The sequence below is a fragment of the Canis lupus genome, chromosome 37 (genome assembly GCF_011100685.1).
Source record: "Canis lupus familiaris isolate Mischka breed German Shepherd chromosome 37, alternate assembly UU_Cfam_GSD_1.0, whole genome shotgun sequence".
Lineage (NCBI taxonomy): Eukaryota > Metazoa > Chordata > Mammalia > Carnivora > Canidae > Canis > Canis lupus.
Window position 1 is genome coordinate 6308685 of NC_049258.1, and position 16175 is coordinate 6324859.

At 34.3% G+C, this 16175-nt stretch overlaps 1 protein-coding gene across 2 annotated transcripts in view; it reads right to left on the bottom strand.

The window, feature by feature from the left end:
* Positions 1-306: 306 nt before the first annotated feature.
* PGAP1 (post-GPI attachment to proteins inositol deacylase 1) overlaps positions 307-16175 on the bottom strand; it is a 68957-nt gene continuing 53088 nt past the window's right edge. For both annotated transcript variants that reach the window (XM_038585232.1, XM_038585231.1), the window contains 8 exons: positions 12289-12382; positions 10409-10499; positions 9393-9590; positions 8069-8204; positions 6719-6769; positions 5868-6055; positions 3617-3721; positions 307-2498 (listed from right to left, as the gene is read on the bottom strand). In XM_038585232.1, the coding sequence (XP_038441160.1) occupies positions 2360-2498; positions 3617-3721; positions 5868-6055; positions 6719-6769; positions 8069-8204; positions 9393-9590; positions 10409-10499; positions 12289-12382 (1002 nt within the window). In that variant the 3' untranslated portion in view covers positions 307-2359. The remainder of the gene's footprint in view (positions 2499-3616; positions 3722-5867; positions 6056-6718; positions 6770-8068; positions 8205-9392; positions 9591-10408; positions 10500-12288; positions 12383-16175) is intronic.

The following is a 16175-nucleotide window of genomic DNA, read 5'->3' on the forward strand; positions in this document are numbered from 1 at the left end:
GAGAGAGAGAGAGAGAGAGAGGCAGAGACACAGGCAGAGGGAGAAACATGCAGGGAGCCCGACGTGGGACTCAATCCTGGGTCTCTAGGATCACACCCTGGGCCGAAGGCAGGCGCTCAACCGCTGAGCCACCCAGGTGTCCCCTATAAAATGTTTAATTAGAATCCTTTTTATAGTCCTAAAATGAAATACTTTGTTGGAATAAGACTTTAGGACTTGAAAACTACACTTACATGAAAATTTAGTGAGAATTAGTGTGCCCAGTCTGCTGCTTTAAAAAGCTAATCTCCGACTCTCACAAATGAGAAATTTAAGCTGGTTACACTTTATTCATGAGCAGTACTGACTGAACAAGAAGACTCTAGATGATACAATGATTGTGGCTGTCAATAGAAGATACAAACTAATGAATTTTCTAAAGTTCTTTATATAAATGTGTTTAAATTCAGAAATAGTCACGTGACATATTTAACTTGTAACTTAAAATATAGTATCAGTGAAAAACACAAAAATACAATGTATATAAACTTATTTATGAGTGTATGAATAGGTAAACATAAGCAGACGTGTCCTTATTTAAATATACATGTGGTTTGCTATGGGACAAGTGTATAATAAACTCCTTTTCCTTTTAGGTACTGAACACACAAGCATTCTGTATTTTATCCTTTTGCTGCCTCTCTCAAACAAACAAGAGCCTGAAATGCCAGCCATGTGTACTCTGAGGTTATCACTTCCCTTTAATGATCTCCATAAGTGAAAATATAAATACTGAACAATAGGAATGAGGTTGGAAGAGAAAACAATGAAATCAAACAAACTGATAACCCTCACAGACAGTACACAGACACCCTCTTCGACTGATGGCAGAGCAGCAAGGACCTGAGGAATAACTGAGAAGAGAAGTGAGGTAACTCTCTATAGGCAATGAAGTGGGGGTAATCCTCTACAGGCAGTTAACAGCTGAGAGGCCGTAACGGAATCCAGAGGCAACGCTGATAAAATGAATCTGGTACTCTAGGACATTCCTGGGTACTAACGAGGACAAAAGTCCACAAGTATTACTGGGATTTAAGGGCTTTACTTAAAAGGTTTGGGTCTTTAGAGCATACACATCCAAAGTTCCGAAGGGCTCTACGAGCCAAGTATACCTCTGCCTGAGCTTATTCTACCTTAAGGCAAAGATACTTAGCGCCATTACCTGCTCTTTTGTAGCTAAAAGTGAGCTGAAGTCTGAAATGAAATAGAAGTATTACTCTCTTTTCTGTCAAACCAAGGTAATCACCTTGGCAAATTAAGATGCCATTGTTAAACTCGTGGCTAAAACTTCCAATTTATTTACGTATACTGTTTATACTTACGCTATTAATGGGCAACGGCTGGTTATTCCATTAATAGTATAATTTTACATATCAAATGTGGTACACCGCTTGGTTATGCTGATTTTTTCCTATGGTAGACAAAAATTGTGCAAACCTAGAGTTTTTTTCTGACCACTGGAATCTTGTTATTTTAACAATCCATCATGATCTTAGGCACTTTTGGCAACCATGGGTCAATGAATTAAATAAAATGGTCTATACCGAACAACTGTACTACTCCAATGCCAGTAAGCAAATACCTGGGACAATTTTCTTTAAATTTAACAAAGATTTCTTTAATAGTCTCCTGATATTCACCAAGAATACAAAATAAGATCTGAATTTGAAAAGGAGAGAGAAAATTTCATGAAGTTTTGAGTTTAAATTATATTTTTCAATCTTATCAAGAAAACATGTCTCCTTAAAATTAAAAGTTGCATTTTAATCTTTGTTTAAAAAATGCCTCATTCACTGTGGCTGCCAAAAACTGACCAAAGACATTTTGAAATTATTTCATTTTCGAGAAATCAAACAGTTGTGAATTTCATCTTTTTCATTCATCTTTTAAGACTGTTTTCTTAATATGCATGCTGTAGCAAATACAAAGTAACCGACTTTTCAGGAAAGTTTGATGAAATGAGCAGAATGCTTGAGTTGAGATTACAAGCAATGCTACATTTACTGAGTATTTAGAAGATCTTTAGTATGGCCAATCAAGCAGAACAGCTGATAAGCAGAAGTCCTCAAAAACTGGCCACCATACGTTTTTACCAATTTTTCAAAAATGACTAGTACGCAGTTGCCATACCACAAAACGAAATCATGCTTCAAACTACTTTCTCAAGCATTATAAAACTAATTTCCTATTTTCAGTGTTGTAAAAATAGACTGGTCTTCTCCAAAGGATCCTGCTGTCCACATTGATGAATCTGTGCATTCCTTCTTATTACTGACCCCCTAAAGGTATAAATTATTTTTATCATTCCTTAAATCCAATCTTACATAAAGTTGCACAATGCATGGAGTAAAAGAGGAATGAAAACAAAGCACGGAACCCTGTATAAGTGTGCTGACCCAAAAGCAATTACACCAACAGCCAGAGGAAGTGGAAATTGTGAAGTAGTCTTCAACAATTTACTGTAAAGAAACAGAGAAATGTACATTACATAAACTACATTGTAGGTAAAACCAGAATATGTTGATCTTTTACATAGTTTTGAGAGTGTTCTAAATGATGTTAAATGAAGTAATTGTTCATATAATGAATTTAACTGCCTATAATTTTTGAAAATGTCAAGATAAACCACATTTTAGCTAGAGAAAAATATTTCTATTAAGTAAATTACCAGTTTTGTTTAGTCTTTTAAATTTTAACAACAGAGAAATATTAGCTGGACTTTTATTCAGCAATTCTACCTCTAAAAATTTATCCTTACAAAAATAATCAAGATTTACTAAAACATAACTACAGAAATATTTTAACCCTATTTGTAATAGCAACAAGACAAAGAAACTTAATCAAATAAAAAAGGAACCCTTAAGCCCTAACAGAAACAATGTTAAGACACTAAATCTTTTTAGAAGAAAAAATACTACTAGAACAGACTCTTACATTTTACTCTGAAAACAGAGAAACTAAGGATAAGAAGGGTTAAGAAATTTGTCTAATGACATAGAGGTATTAAATGGCAGAGCCAAGATTTAACCACAGGTCTGCTTCCTTCTAGAATATCTGCAAACAGCTGCCAGAATCAACTGAAAACAGGCTCCTAGAGCAAACAACTGAACCAGCCTAATGAAAAGCCAAATTTTATTATAGAGAACTTTAAACATAGATATAAGTGAACTAACAGTACCTCATATATATTACTCAACTTCAAAAGATATCAAGTCATGGCCTTGACATGATACCATGACATGGTATCAAGTCATCTTACTTCACCTATAATCCTATCCACTTCACTCCTCTGTACTTTTTGGAAACAAATCTTATTAGACATCTTATCTTTTAAGGGCTAAATTTTTAAAGAAACCAACAATATTATTGTATCCTAACAAGTAAAACTCATAATTAAGAAAACAAATATACTTGCATATAAGCTATACCTGCATACAAATCATAACACTGTACAATTACAGCTTTAACTTTAGGAATAATCAAAATATTTAGACATAAAGAACATGTTTCAGATATAAAAAAAAAGGGTGATTAAGATTAGGAAGAGAGGTGAGAAAAAAAGATTAAACTATTATACCTGGATTTTATTGAAACAGTATGAGTATTTCCAAGAATTGCCATAGTTGGAATAAGGATAAATGCCAAAGGTTTACATGGATCGGGATTAAGTTTAAAGTAATACCTATAACAAAGAGAAAAAAAACAAAACAAACCCATAAATCAACAAAGCACACCCAATTATTTTAAATGATCAGAATCAAATTAAATACATTTTACAACATTCTATAGATATGAGAGCTCTAAATAGCCATGAAATCTTTGATAAATAACTTTTGCTATAGATCATCTTTATACCTAAGGTTTTATGTGGGGAATTTTGTTCAGAAACTACTATAGGAAATGAAAATATCAAATATGGAAGCACTTCCTCTTAATAATAGGTATATGCCTGAAAGTCCATATAGAAATGTTTTTATAAAATACATTATTTAAAATATGTTAACTTTGCTCTAGTTAAAAAAAAAAAAAAAAAAGGAAAAAGAATATGAAGGTTTATGTAAAGCAATTACCCCCTATTTTTAGAAATCCAAATTCTCATCTCTGGCATTTATGGAGAGAGTAAGACCTCTACAGTTTTTCAAAATCATAAATTTGTGCTTCTCAAATAATTTCTTCCCAAACCTGTGAATAAAAATCTGGATCTTGACTAAAATGAGGGACAAAGAAAGGATATTAGCATCTGGTATCCTGTTGATATAACTTATCAAACTTTACTTTGTTCAAGAAAAAAACTTCCATTATTTAGATAATTTGAAATTTTTATATTATTTCTAAAAACCGTATTGAGTGGGTGATCAATTATTACTTGGATGAGGTGGCCTAAGAGAAGCCGACTATGGGAGAAACTCACTCTCTTACATTATGACCCAATTGTGAAACAAAAGTCCTCTTTGTGGAACAGAAGAAAATACGCTCCCTCTAAACAATGGATTGAAAATGAATTTGATTTATAAATGAGAAGACTAAGGGCGGGATACTGATTCAGAAATTCTGCAGTGTGTAATAAAAGAAGAGGAAATAGCAGGAATCCCTGCCTCCTGTGATTTGAAGGCCATTGTGAAGAAAAACAATGTACTGCAAGAAAGTTCTTCATATTAGGACATATATCATTGCATCACGTTTATTTATCTTTCTGGATATTTTTATAGCCCTTAATAAAAAATATTAAAAAAAATAAAAAATATTTAAAAATAAAAGGGAACCCGCAACTCAGCCGTCCCCGCGTGCTGTGCAGCTGCCGCCAGCCCCGGGCCCCGCCGCTGCGACCCACTCCACGTACGAGGAGGTTCGGGAGCTCATGGGCAAGACCCGCTTCTCGTCAGACCAGATGGAGCAGCTCCACCGGAGGTTTAAGCAGCTGAGTGGAGACCAGCCCACCATTCGGACCCCAAAACCTGAGTCCACTCTGACCACAAAGCACGGAGCTCAGAGTCTTCTTGGAGAAATGCTTGAAGAGAAAACAATCATCTAACACACTGATGGAGTCCCTATGCTGTGCAGACTTGTCTCCAGTCCTCAGGAGCTTCTGTTCTAGCTGGGAAGCCCCCTCCCTGAGTAAACCCATGAATAGATATGAATTTTAGATCATGAGGGAAATACAAACACACACACACACACACACACACACACACACACAGAAAAACAAAAACAAAAAAAATACACCTCTTCTGTTCTAAAAAATATTTATCAATAATTAAATTTTCTAGAAATAATCTTAGAGAGCATTTTCACACTCTGATTTAACCTAGAACAATTATCACATGGCAAGGCAAATAATGGTTTTCAGTAGTAAAATAGGTGGTCATTTATTTTAGTTCAATGTTTGATACTCAGTTGAAAAGTACACTTTTTTTCATTATCTCTAATCTTTTTTTTTTATCTCTAATCTTTTTAAATGTATTTTCTTCCTCCCAAATTTAAGAAAACAAAACTGATCTTGAATTGAAAAATACTTAAAGCACTAGCATTATCAATACCTTAAGTCAAGAAAATAAAGCAGTTTCATATGTATTAGACTCACAGAAGGTTAAAGCTAAAATAAATAAAATACAATTCCCTCCTTTGAGCAGATTTTGAGAAAGTTTATAGTCCCAAAGTTTATATTCTTGTAGTAAGGGAAAAAATATAAGTGCATTAAAAATAAATTTCAGGTGATATATAGCTTCCTATTCTTGAGGAAGTTTTACGGATCACTAGGAATCTGGTTAGTCTCTACTTATATTTATTGTTTGAACCACATAAATTATAATTACATAAGTCAAACACACCTGAGATTTTTTAACCAATAAATTAAAGATGGCATGCTGAGTAATACAATCCATGTTAATAAGTTAATCACAGTATTGTGCATGTGAAGACTATCTTCAGCATCATTGGCAGATAAACGAAGGTGGTGTATTGTAGAGTCTTTATGGTGATTTGATTTTTTTTCACTTCTTCTAGAGTGTTTGGGATTCTACAAAGCAGTAAAGTAAAAATACTAAGATTATTTATTTAGTTTTTATTTTACTTAGAATCATACTCAATTATTTAATAGCTAAGTAAACACATCTTTCTATTATCAAACTGATATATTGAAATTAACCTTGTTCAAAGTAACTTAAAAGTTATTAGTTATAAAATTTTTATTCCTTGACTTGCTGTTTCCATTGCTAAGACTATATTCTCTAAATAATTACTTAACTTGTAACAATAATTACTTAACTTGTAACAATAAATATGACATAAGTACTGATAAAGATAAAATTAAAATTAGATAGGGGTGCCTGGGTGGCTCAGTCAGTTAAGCATCCAACTCTTGATGTGGCTCAGGTCATAAAGCTCCTCATCTGGCTCCAGCACTGGGCATGGAGCCTGCTTAAGATTCTTTCTCCCTTACCCTCTGCCAGTCCCAACCACTCACCCCTCCCCTCTACCACTTTCACACACTCTCTCAAAAAAAAAAAAAAAAAAAATTAAATTAAAATTAGTCTTATTAGGTTCACTTTTCTTAAAGTTGCTTAAATTTATGACATCTTTTTTAAACAGTGCAAAATCCTAACTTAAAAGAAACAAACCTTTTTATTTCCCTGTGTTCTTTTATATTAAAGTGATGCAGAGTTTTGAAAATAAAACTTACCATAGTCTGGCTATTTTTGTAAGTTGTTAGGCTGGCTTGCAGATGAACAATCTAGGAAAAAAAAAACCTGTTTAATCTCACTTTTATTTTGAATCAAAAAAACAACCATTTTTATTATAATTGAGAAGCACCGTAATCTGAAATTTAAAGAAATCTAAGTAACTAAAAGTACATTAAACATTTACAAATATTCTTTCAGAAAAGGTAAATAATAACTATAATGCTTACTATTATGGATTAAAAAACAGAAAAAAACAAAAAACAAAAAACAAAATACAAACTTCCAGAGTATGATGGGTCCAGGATATCCTTTATCTTCTATATTCTGAGAACCTATGTTTAATTAATGCTTTGCTGTAGCAACTTAGTGTCCTGTAAGATACTTGATTACCTTCAGTGCAGTATAAAGAATTTAACATGTCTTATCTATTCTCAATTTTTGAACATCAGAACTCATATTATATATAGTGGTGAGATGTTTATTAAAACCTGAGAAAATCTTAAAGTTTAATTTCTTAGATTTGCTTAAGCTAAGTATTTAAGAAAGTTTTGCTTATTGGTTCAATTATTTGAAATATCTACTTTAAAAAGCTAAAATATTATATTTATAAATCAAAGTAGTAGATAGATTTTTCTGGACATAAATTTCCTTTGGAAAATTGAGAATAATCTATAAGGTACATGTTAAAAGCAGATGTAAATCAACCTTTGTTTAAAAAAGAAAAAAAATGATTATCCATTCTGGTATTAACTGTCTTTACAGAAGATTAATCTGGAGAGTATGCAGTTATATAACCTAGATTTTCCTGCAAAGCTATCAGCCTTCTTGAAGTTTTTTTTACTTCCTCAGTAAAATTATCAGCCCAATTATTTTTATTCTTCTCTTCTGATTCTCCAGCAACATCTGTAACATTCTACATTATGTCAGCACAATTGGTAGCTTGATCCCACTGACATAACTTTTGGTCTATTACCCACGTTCAAAGGGAGATATGAATAAAAACTGCTCTAGTAAAATTTTCTTAAAAAGTTAACATTACCTGCAAGAGCAAGAAGCAATGTGAAACAGATTATTATCTTTTCCCCTTCTTTTGCTTTTTTTTAAAACTAAGTGAACTCAGAGTGACAATTTCAGCTCTATAGTTGACCATATATTTTAAATAACTAGGATGTTAAAAAATAATTAAGATGTTAAATAACTAAGATGTTAAAAATAACTTCTACATTTAAACCTGTTATATAACAGGTTGCTGCAGCTGTAATGAAAATTTTTGTTAACAATACCTATAGGAAAGTCTACGTCTGCCTGACACAAAGCCCAGCCATTCTGACTTCAGTAATGTGACATACCTTAAACACATAATAAAGATAAGTAAGAAGTATGGCAAATGCTCCACAAGTTGTCCAACTAACTATGATCAAAACAACTGTCAAAAAGGGCAAATCTGCTGATATCATCTTGATATCTTTAGGAAGTTCAGAGGGCCTGGAAAAACAAGAATAAAGCTTTTAAAAGTATTAACAGTTGTTTATACAGTCACATATAAGAAGAAAGTAATACAGTATACTCTTCCAGGCTCTCCTATTTATCAATATTCAAGTACTGTAAGGGAAGCAGTAAAATATTTTGTCATAACGGCAAGGGATGACACATATTTGACTGTATAGTCTGTAATACACTGTGATAGCTCCTCTTCCATTTAGATACACTATGGCTGATATTCGTACTAAGTTAGAAAAATATGTTACTAAAAATAATCATTAATTGTAGGCCCTGTGCCATACATTTCTGATCTTGATAGGAGGGAAAACGGGTTTTTATTTCTTAAAGTCTCGAGATCACCAGACTTAAGATGCTATTAATGTGTCAGAAGCACCTCAGAAGGGTGAAGGAACATCACACCATAATCCCCTATGTGACAGGAAATCACATAACATGTCTTCTGAGGAGCAGCGGCAGTGGAAATGAGGTTAGTGGCTTCACCAGAAAAGCCTACCAGTGACTTCAAACTATGCCTTTTGGCCTAAAATAAAACTCTAGGCAATGTTTTTGGAGTTTTTATGCATTTCATTTAATCTGACCTTAAGTAGCATGATTGGAATTCTCTTGCTCTCAGGTTTGACTGAATGTCAACGTATAAAGCATTGTCAGAGGAACGCTTCCTCCTTGGAAGGATTCACAATCATAAAAACTAAAAATACTTCTTTAATCTGTCACTTTTTTGTTTGTTTACTCCCATGTGGAACTTGAACTCATGGCCCTGAGTTCAAGCGCAGCATGCTCTACTGACTGAGCCAGCAAGGCACTACTTTTTTGTCATACTTTTTTGATTAACTTTTGGCATTAAAGTCAAATTCAAATGTAGCATTTAACTTGCAATAAATGATTATCTTTTTTTTTAAACAAAAGTTTTTATTTCAGTAATCACCACACCAACACGGGGCTCAAATTCACAATCTCAAGATTAAAAGTTGCATGCTCCTCTGAGCCAGCCAGGCATTCCTAAATGACTATCTGATGAAGACATAATTTTGAACACTAACCCATGTTTTCCTAGTTATACATCTTTCCTTAGAAATTATAGTTTAGTGAAAGCAAATTAATTTTGAGGTTCCCTATCAAAATATACTCTTTTCCTTAAGAGCAGTAAGAAAGCTTTCAATCACTCTTTACCTTTTCAAAGCTAGCCACAATGAAGAAAGCAGTCTCACGGATGTAGAAGAAAGCAGGCCACCCCAGTAGGCAGTACATGTTCCAAACAGAAAGAGAATCAAGGATACAAGGGGGAAACACATGCTCTGACTAGTTAAAACGATGGCATCTAATTCTGGTAACATTAACACATCCCATAATTCCTTAAACCATTTATATCTGTGGATAAAAGAAAACATATAATAAAAGCAAAAAGAAAAATCAACAATTGACATTCAAGTATTTAATATCTGAGGTGTCTGACCATTCAATTGAGTCCCCAAAGTTCTATGATACTCAATTCATAATTATACTTAAAGACAAATTTCAACTCCTTGCAGAGAACTAGTCATTTATCTTCCAAGTGAGTCTACTGATCTTCAAGGTGTGAGTCCTGAGTCTAAAGCAGTTCCACTGCTCTCTTTTGATCCTTGTAATGAAGTAATAAGTGATCTTTTTAAGTTAGAAAACCAACAGCTAGTTGTAACGACTGAAGAGATCTAAGTATATCGGTTTTTAAGCAAAAAAACATAAAATGTAAATAAATTTAAAATGGGATGTTAAGTGTGGTAAAGAGATCCAAAATATACTTTGTATGGAAGAAAAAGCACCATTTCACCAATACTCTATAATGGTTTGTATTCATGAATCTGGGATATTCAAAGATCAGGGACCTTATACATCCCCTTGCAAATGTTAAAAGCTTGGTATATTTACAGACTAAGTTTCTATAACTGATATATATATATATGATTTCTATAATTGATATATATATAATTTCTATAATTTCTCTATATATAATTTCTATAATTACTTTTGAAATGGTTATAGTACTAAAGTAAATTTTGATACACCTATCAGTCCTCTGCCTAAAAGTCTCATTTAATAAAACAAGACAATTAATATACTTATATGAATAATTCTATTTCATTATGGGGCCAAATATATTTCATATATATGAAATAATTAAAATCATTATCACAGATAATAAAACTTACCCCAAGAGAAACTTAATCATAATTACAAAAGGATCAACTTTGTAGGGTTTGGCTTCTTTATCCAACATAGTAGTATATTCTAAGCAATGACCTGGTGATTAAAAAAAATTTTATACGTAATAAAGAATTCATAGTAATGAAGTATGAGTCATATTATACACTGACTGCATTCTAAGAGCAACATATTTCATGTCAGAAAAGGCGAGGGTCATTACTATCATAAAGATTCTCTTCACAGATTAAAATTACTTTAATTCAGTAGATCTCATATAAGGGTACACAATCATTTGTGAAACAACTTCAGGAAGCCAAAGATGAGGTTTCATCATTTGTATTTTCACAAAGCTCCAAAGGTGATTTTTTTTTTTTTAAAAAAAACAACTTTACTGGGATATAATTCTCATACCACACAATCATTCAAAGAATACATAATTCAGTGATTTTAAGTATATTCAGTTATGCCTTCATCACCACAATCAGCCTTAGAACATTTTCATTACTCCCAAAACAAACTTTGGTTCCCCTTAACTGTCACCTCCAAGGTCTCCCTATTCCCAGGCAACTAATTACTTCCGGGCTCTATGGCCTGGCCTAATCTTAACATTTCCTATAAATGAAATCATATAATATATGATCCTTTCTGACTGGCTCCTTTACTTGGCATCCATGTTGTCAGCTGATGGATATTTGGGTTGTTTCTGTCTTTTGGATATTATGAATAGTCCTTCTGTGAACATGTGTGCACAAGTTTACTGTGGGTATATGTTTATATTTTTCTTGGATATATATACCTAGGAGTACAGTTCGAGTCATAGAGTAATTGCCAGACTACTTTCCAAAGCATCTACAGTATTTTACATTCCCAAGAGCAGTATATGAAGGTTAAAATGAATACTAAAGGCAGACTCAAAATTATAAGTCATTGAAATGGAATGAGTTAGTGCAGAAGGTTTTGGCAAAATGGAAATTCTGGAGTGTATTTTTGTACAGCTTTTATACATTTTGATCCCACTCTCTTTTCCTATCTCTTGTCTCCCTTGATTACTATCCGAGCCCAACAAGTGTACGAGGGCTTTACAAAGTAGGGTCCTGGGAAACTATTTTCATTGCTATACTCCAGGGAAGGTTTTGTCCAATGCAGCATATATTCTGTATTTGCCTTTCCAGATCCACTCTTACTCTGTTCTGAATTCTGGGAGGCTGACTTAGGTTCAGGAAAGATAGACACTGATACGCAGAAAGAACATTAGTGGATATATTTCTTGGCCTTTCTTCCTCCTGAGCCACAGGCTGACAGTGGCTGCAGCTGCAGTCATGCTGCCTTCTCCAATAGCTCCCTAGCCTTCCTCACTCCCTTGCCCTGGTACTGAGGAGTATCAGATGGCTCTACTCTGGCACTTAGTCATTTCCCTTAACCCTAGATATACCTTTGAAATAGCCCCTTCATTTATAATAAACTCTCAATTATTCCATTCGGTGTCCCAGGATCTAACTGATACAGTGGAATTAGCCCAAACATTACACTGAATGCCTACTATGTGCTTGACACTATATCAGGTACCAGGAATGGAATGGAGAACGATCGCCATTAGTGAGACTCTACCTCTTAGGATATCCTTAGAATAGAGGGAAAAAACTTCAGACACAAAAGTATAAAATGGAAAAGCCACATAAGGAATCTTCTTGGGGATCTCCTAAAATCAGAAGATTAAAAAAAAACAAACAAAAAACCAGAGGGTTTCAAACCTCTGTACACTTGAGAGATGGGTGATGAATTTAACTACACAAAGGATGAATAGGTAGTAATGAAGCTGAGGAAGAAAGAGGAAACTGAGGAAGAAAGGAATGAAGAGAGATAAGAGGAATAGAAACATTCTTACCTGTTGAGAAAAGAGAATATAACTGCCCCCCATAAGCAAGAAGGATACTAGATGTAACATAAGCAGGAAGAGCTCCACCATGAAATCTAACTACCTAGAAAACAGGCAAATCAAAGGACAACTTTTGAATATTCATGTTAATGAAATAAATGTACTTTCATATGAAATAAAAATGTCTTTCTTCATTTTATATCTTTCCTGACATGGCCACAGAGGTACTTCCAGTAATAGGTATCAAAATTCTAAGTAAAATAGGGATCCCTGGGTGGCGCAGCAGTTTAGCGCCTGCCTTTGGCCCAGGGCGTGATCCTGGAGACCCGGGATCGAATCCCACGTCGGGCTCCTGGTGCATGGAGCCTGCTTCTCCCTCTGCCTATGTCTCTGCCTCTCTCTCTCTCTCTCTCTGTGACTATCATAAATAAAAAATAAAAAAAATTTTAAAAACCCCAAAATTCTAAGTAAAATAAATACTAAGAACATACAGCATCTTAGAAACATATAACTAGAATTTTTCATAAAGGTGTAACAAAAAGAAATATACAATTGAGTAGCATTTACTACAAGCTTTTCTTTACAAGGTACATTTATTGAGCATTTAATATGTTCCAGGCATGATACTAAACATTATATATGCATTGAGTCATACTCTCCTCCCAAAAATCCTTTGAGAGAATTCTTATCCCTATTTTACAGATGAAGAAATTCAAGCACAGGGAGCACCAAGTAACTTGCACAATTAAAAACATAACAGACAAGTAGGGGGTTACCTGGGTGGCTCGCTAAGTTAATTATCCAACCTTTGATTCTGGGTCAGGTCATGATCCCAGGGTGGTGGGATCCAGCCCCATGTTGGGCACAGAGTCTGCTTGAGTCTCCCCTTCCCTCTGCCCCTCACACATATGCACTCTCTCTAAAATAAATAAATAAAATCTTAAAAAAAAAAACCCAAAACATTAAAACAGACAAGCAAGTTACCTGTTAACTCCTACTGTCTTCATCAGTAATATGGGGACAATAACAGTACTTACTTTATAGATGGATTTAAAGTTTAAAGACTTGTGTAAAGTATTAGAGTATTAACTCAAACATGATAAGCTATCAAAAAAATATTAGCTATTACAGGCATACCTCATTTTATTGTTTTGCTTCATTGCACTTTGCAGATAATTGTCTTTTTTACAAATTGAAGGTCTGTAGCAATTGGCATTGAGCAAGTTTATTGGTGCCATTTTTTCAGCAGCCATTTGTTCACTTCATGTCTGTGTCACATTTTGAGAAATCTCACAATATTTTAAACCTTTACTTACTGTATTTGTTATGATGATCTAGGATGACTGATTATGATTTATGGAAAGCTCAAATAATGGTCTGCATTTTTTAGCAATAAAGTTTTAAAAATTAAGGTATGCATTGTTTTCTTAGACATAATACCACTGCACACTTAACAGACTACAATAAAGTAAAAATATATCTTTTATATGTACTTGTATGTCATTTGACTTACTTTTTTATAATATTTGTGGTGGTCTGGAACTAAACTCACAACTACAAAGTACAAGTGTGTCAATATTTCTTCAATGGTGAGCTTTTAAAAGGGGGAACAAATGAGCTGTGTTTTTATGTAAATGGAACTAAAGTTAAAAATTATTCATAGATAAATGACTATGAAAATATAATTTATTCCAATCTTTCTCAATTTAGAAATTGCATCACCTATGTACTGGGCTCAATGTACTCAACACCAGGAATATAAGGATGAACACCATCTAAAGAGTTTACAATGCAGTGACTTTGTCATAATCTCATTAATGATTTTACTGAAGTGTGAAATCAGTATCATTAGGTGCTTTATTTATTTTTTTTTAAAAAGATTTTATTTATTTATTAGAGAGAGAGAGAGGCAGAGACACAGGCAGAGGGAGAAGCAGGCTCCATGCAGGGACCCCAACGTGGGACTCATCCCGGGTCTTCAGGATTCTGCCCTGGGCCAAAGGCAGTGCTAAACCGCTGAGCCACCCGGGCTGCCCCATTAGGTGCTTTAACTTCAAAGTCTGGGAGTTTCAAGGAGAGATGATGTAATGAAATTCCAGGGTATTCATTTACTCACCGAGCCACTGACATTTAAACAAATTTAAGTCTCTCACCCTGAACATGACAATACCTTCCCTTCACTCCACTCCCCTCTCCATTTACCACGTTTCCCCCAACTCTCTCACAGTTTAAGTTCTCAAGAGCTTGAGATACTATTTCTCCTCTTCATCTCCTCACTTCTAATCTTTCACTTGCATCTACCAAAAGCACCAATGTTCTAAGGACCCTTTTCCTGAGATATGCCGGTATTAAGCTTTTAGGTTCTTTGTTGTCTCTGGAAATCTTGTGGAATGGGATTTAAACCAGACCCTAAATTCATAACCATTATGTTATAGTGCTTCAAGTCATTCTATCAGCTATCCAATTTCTTTTTTAAAAAATTAATTATTTTATTTGAGGTGTGAAGGGGCAACAAAAGAGGGAGAGGAATCTCAATCAGACTCTGTGCTGAGCACAAGCCCGACTTGGGGTTTGATCTCAGGACCCTGAGATCACAACCTGAGCCAAAAGTGAGAGTCAGATGCTCAACTGACTGTGCCACCCAGGTAACCCTCAGCTGACTCAATTCATATAAAAATATATAACAAAAAGAAAGTGTTAGATTCTTCTTTTAATGTTAAAGTTTTAACAAAGACTTATTCTGTTCTGTAAGCAACTTTTAATGCTATTTATTTATTTATTTTTAAAGATTTATTTATTTATTCATGAAAGAGAGAGGCAGAGATATAGGCAGAGAGAGAGAAGCAGGCTCCTCGCACGGAGCCTGATTCGAGACTCCATTCCCAGACCTGGGATCATGCCCTGAGCCAAAGGCAGATGCTCAACTGCTGAGCCACCCAGGCCTCCCAATGTTAACATTTTAAAAGGAAATTTGCTTTAAGGCATGCTCTACATTCCACAGAATTTTTAAGAAAATGTATAGACTCCTGTCAATCTGATGAAAGCAATGGAAATGCATATTTACACAAAATGGTGTGTAAAATTTCAAGAAGTCCAAGGTCTCCCTGAAACTCCTTCATGGATTGATTGATTGATAAAACTGATTAGAAAGACTCAAACTTCTAGCCCCCACTCATGATTTATAATTACAGCTTTGAGTGGAGGGAGAGAAATTGAGTGAAAGGGAAAAAGGCATTTTTCTACCTATTACTAAATGACACTCAATACCCGCTAATGACATTGTAGAAAATATATAACATACTTCAGTTAATCAAAAGTACAGAAAAAGAGGTTTCAACACTTAACTGACTGGGTGGCTCAGTCAGTTAAGTGTCTGACTTCAGCTCAAGTCATGATCTCCTGGGTCATGGGACTGAGCCCAACATGGAGCCCCATGCATATAAATAAATCTTAAAAAAAAAAAAAGTATAGAAGGAAAAATTAAGCAGCATAGCAAGCTTAGAGTCAGACTTCTGTATCTGGACTACAGCTCTTCCTCTCACTAGCTGTGTCCTTGGGCAAGCTACCTTACCCCTCCTCTCTGTGCCTTTATAAAATGGAGATAAATAGCACTTATGTCACAGGGAGTCTCAGGCTTAAATGTGTTCATTTGTATGAAGCTTTTGGAATAGTAACTGGCACAGCAAGGTGATCAGAAAATATTAGCTGTTATCATCAACGTTTAATACTCTTTACTGTTTTTGGAGATCTTCTAAGAGTTCCTATACAGTATTCTGAACATAACGGGTTCTTCGCAATGACTGTCATTATTATGAGTATTAAGTATTCTACTGGGCCACAGATACAACTCATATAAGATACGACTAAGTCAATAATCATAAACTGGCCACCAAGGA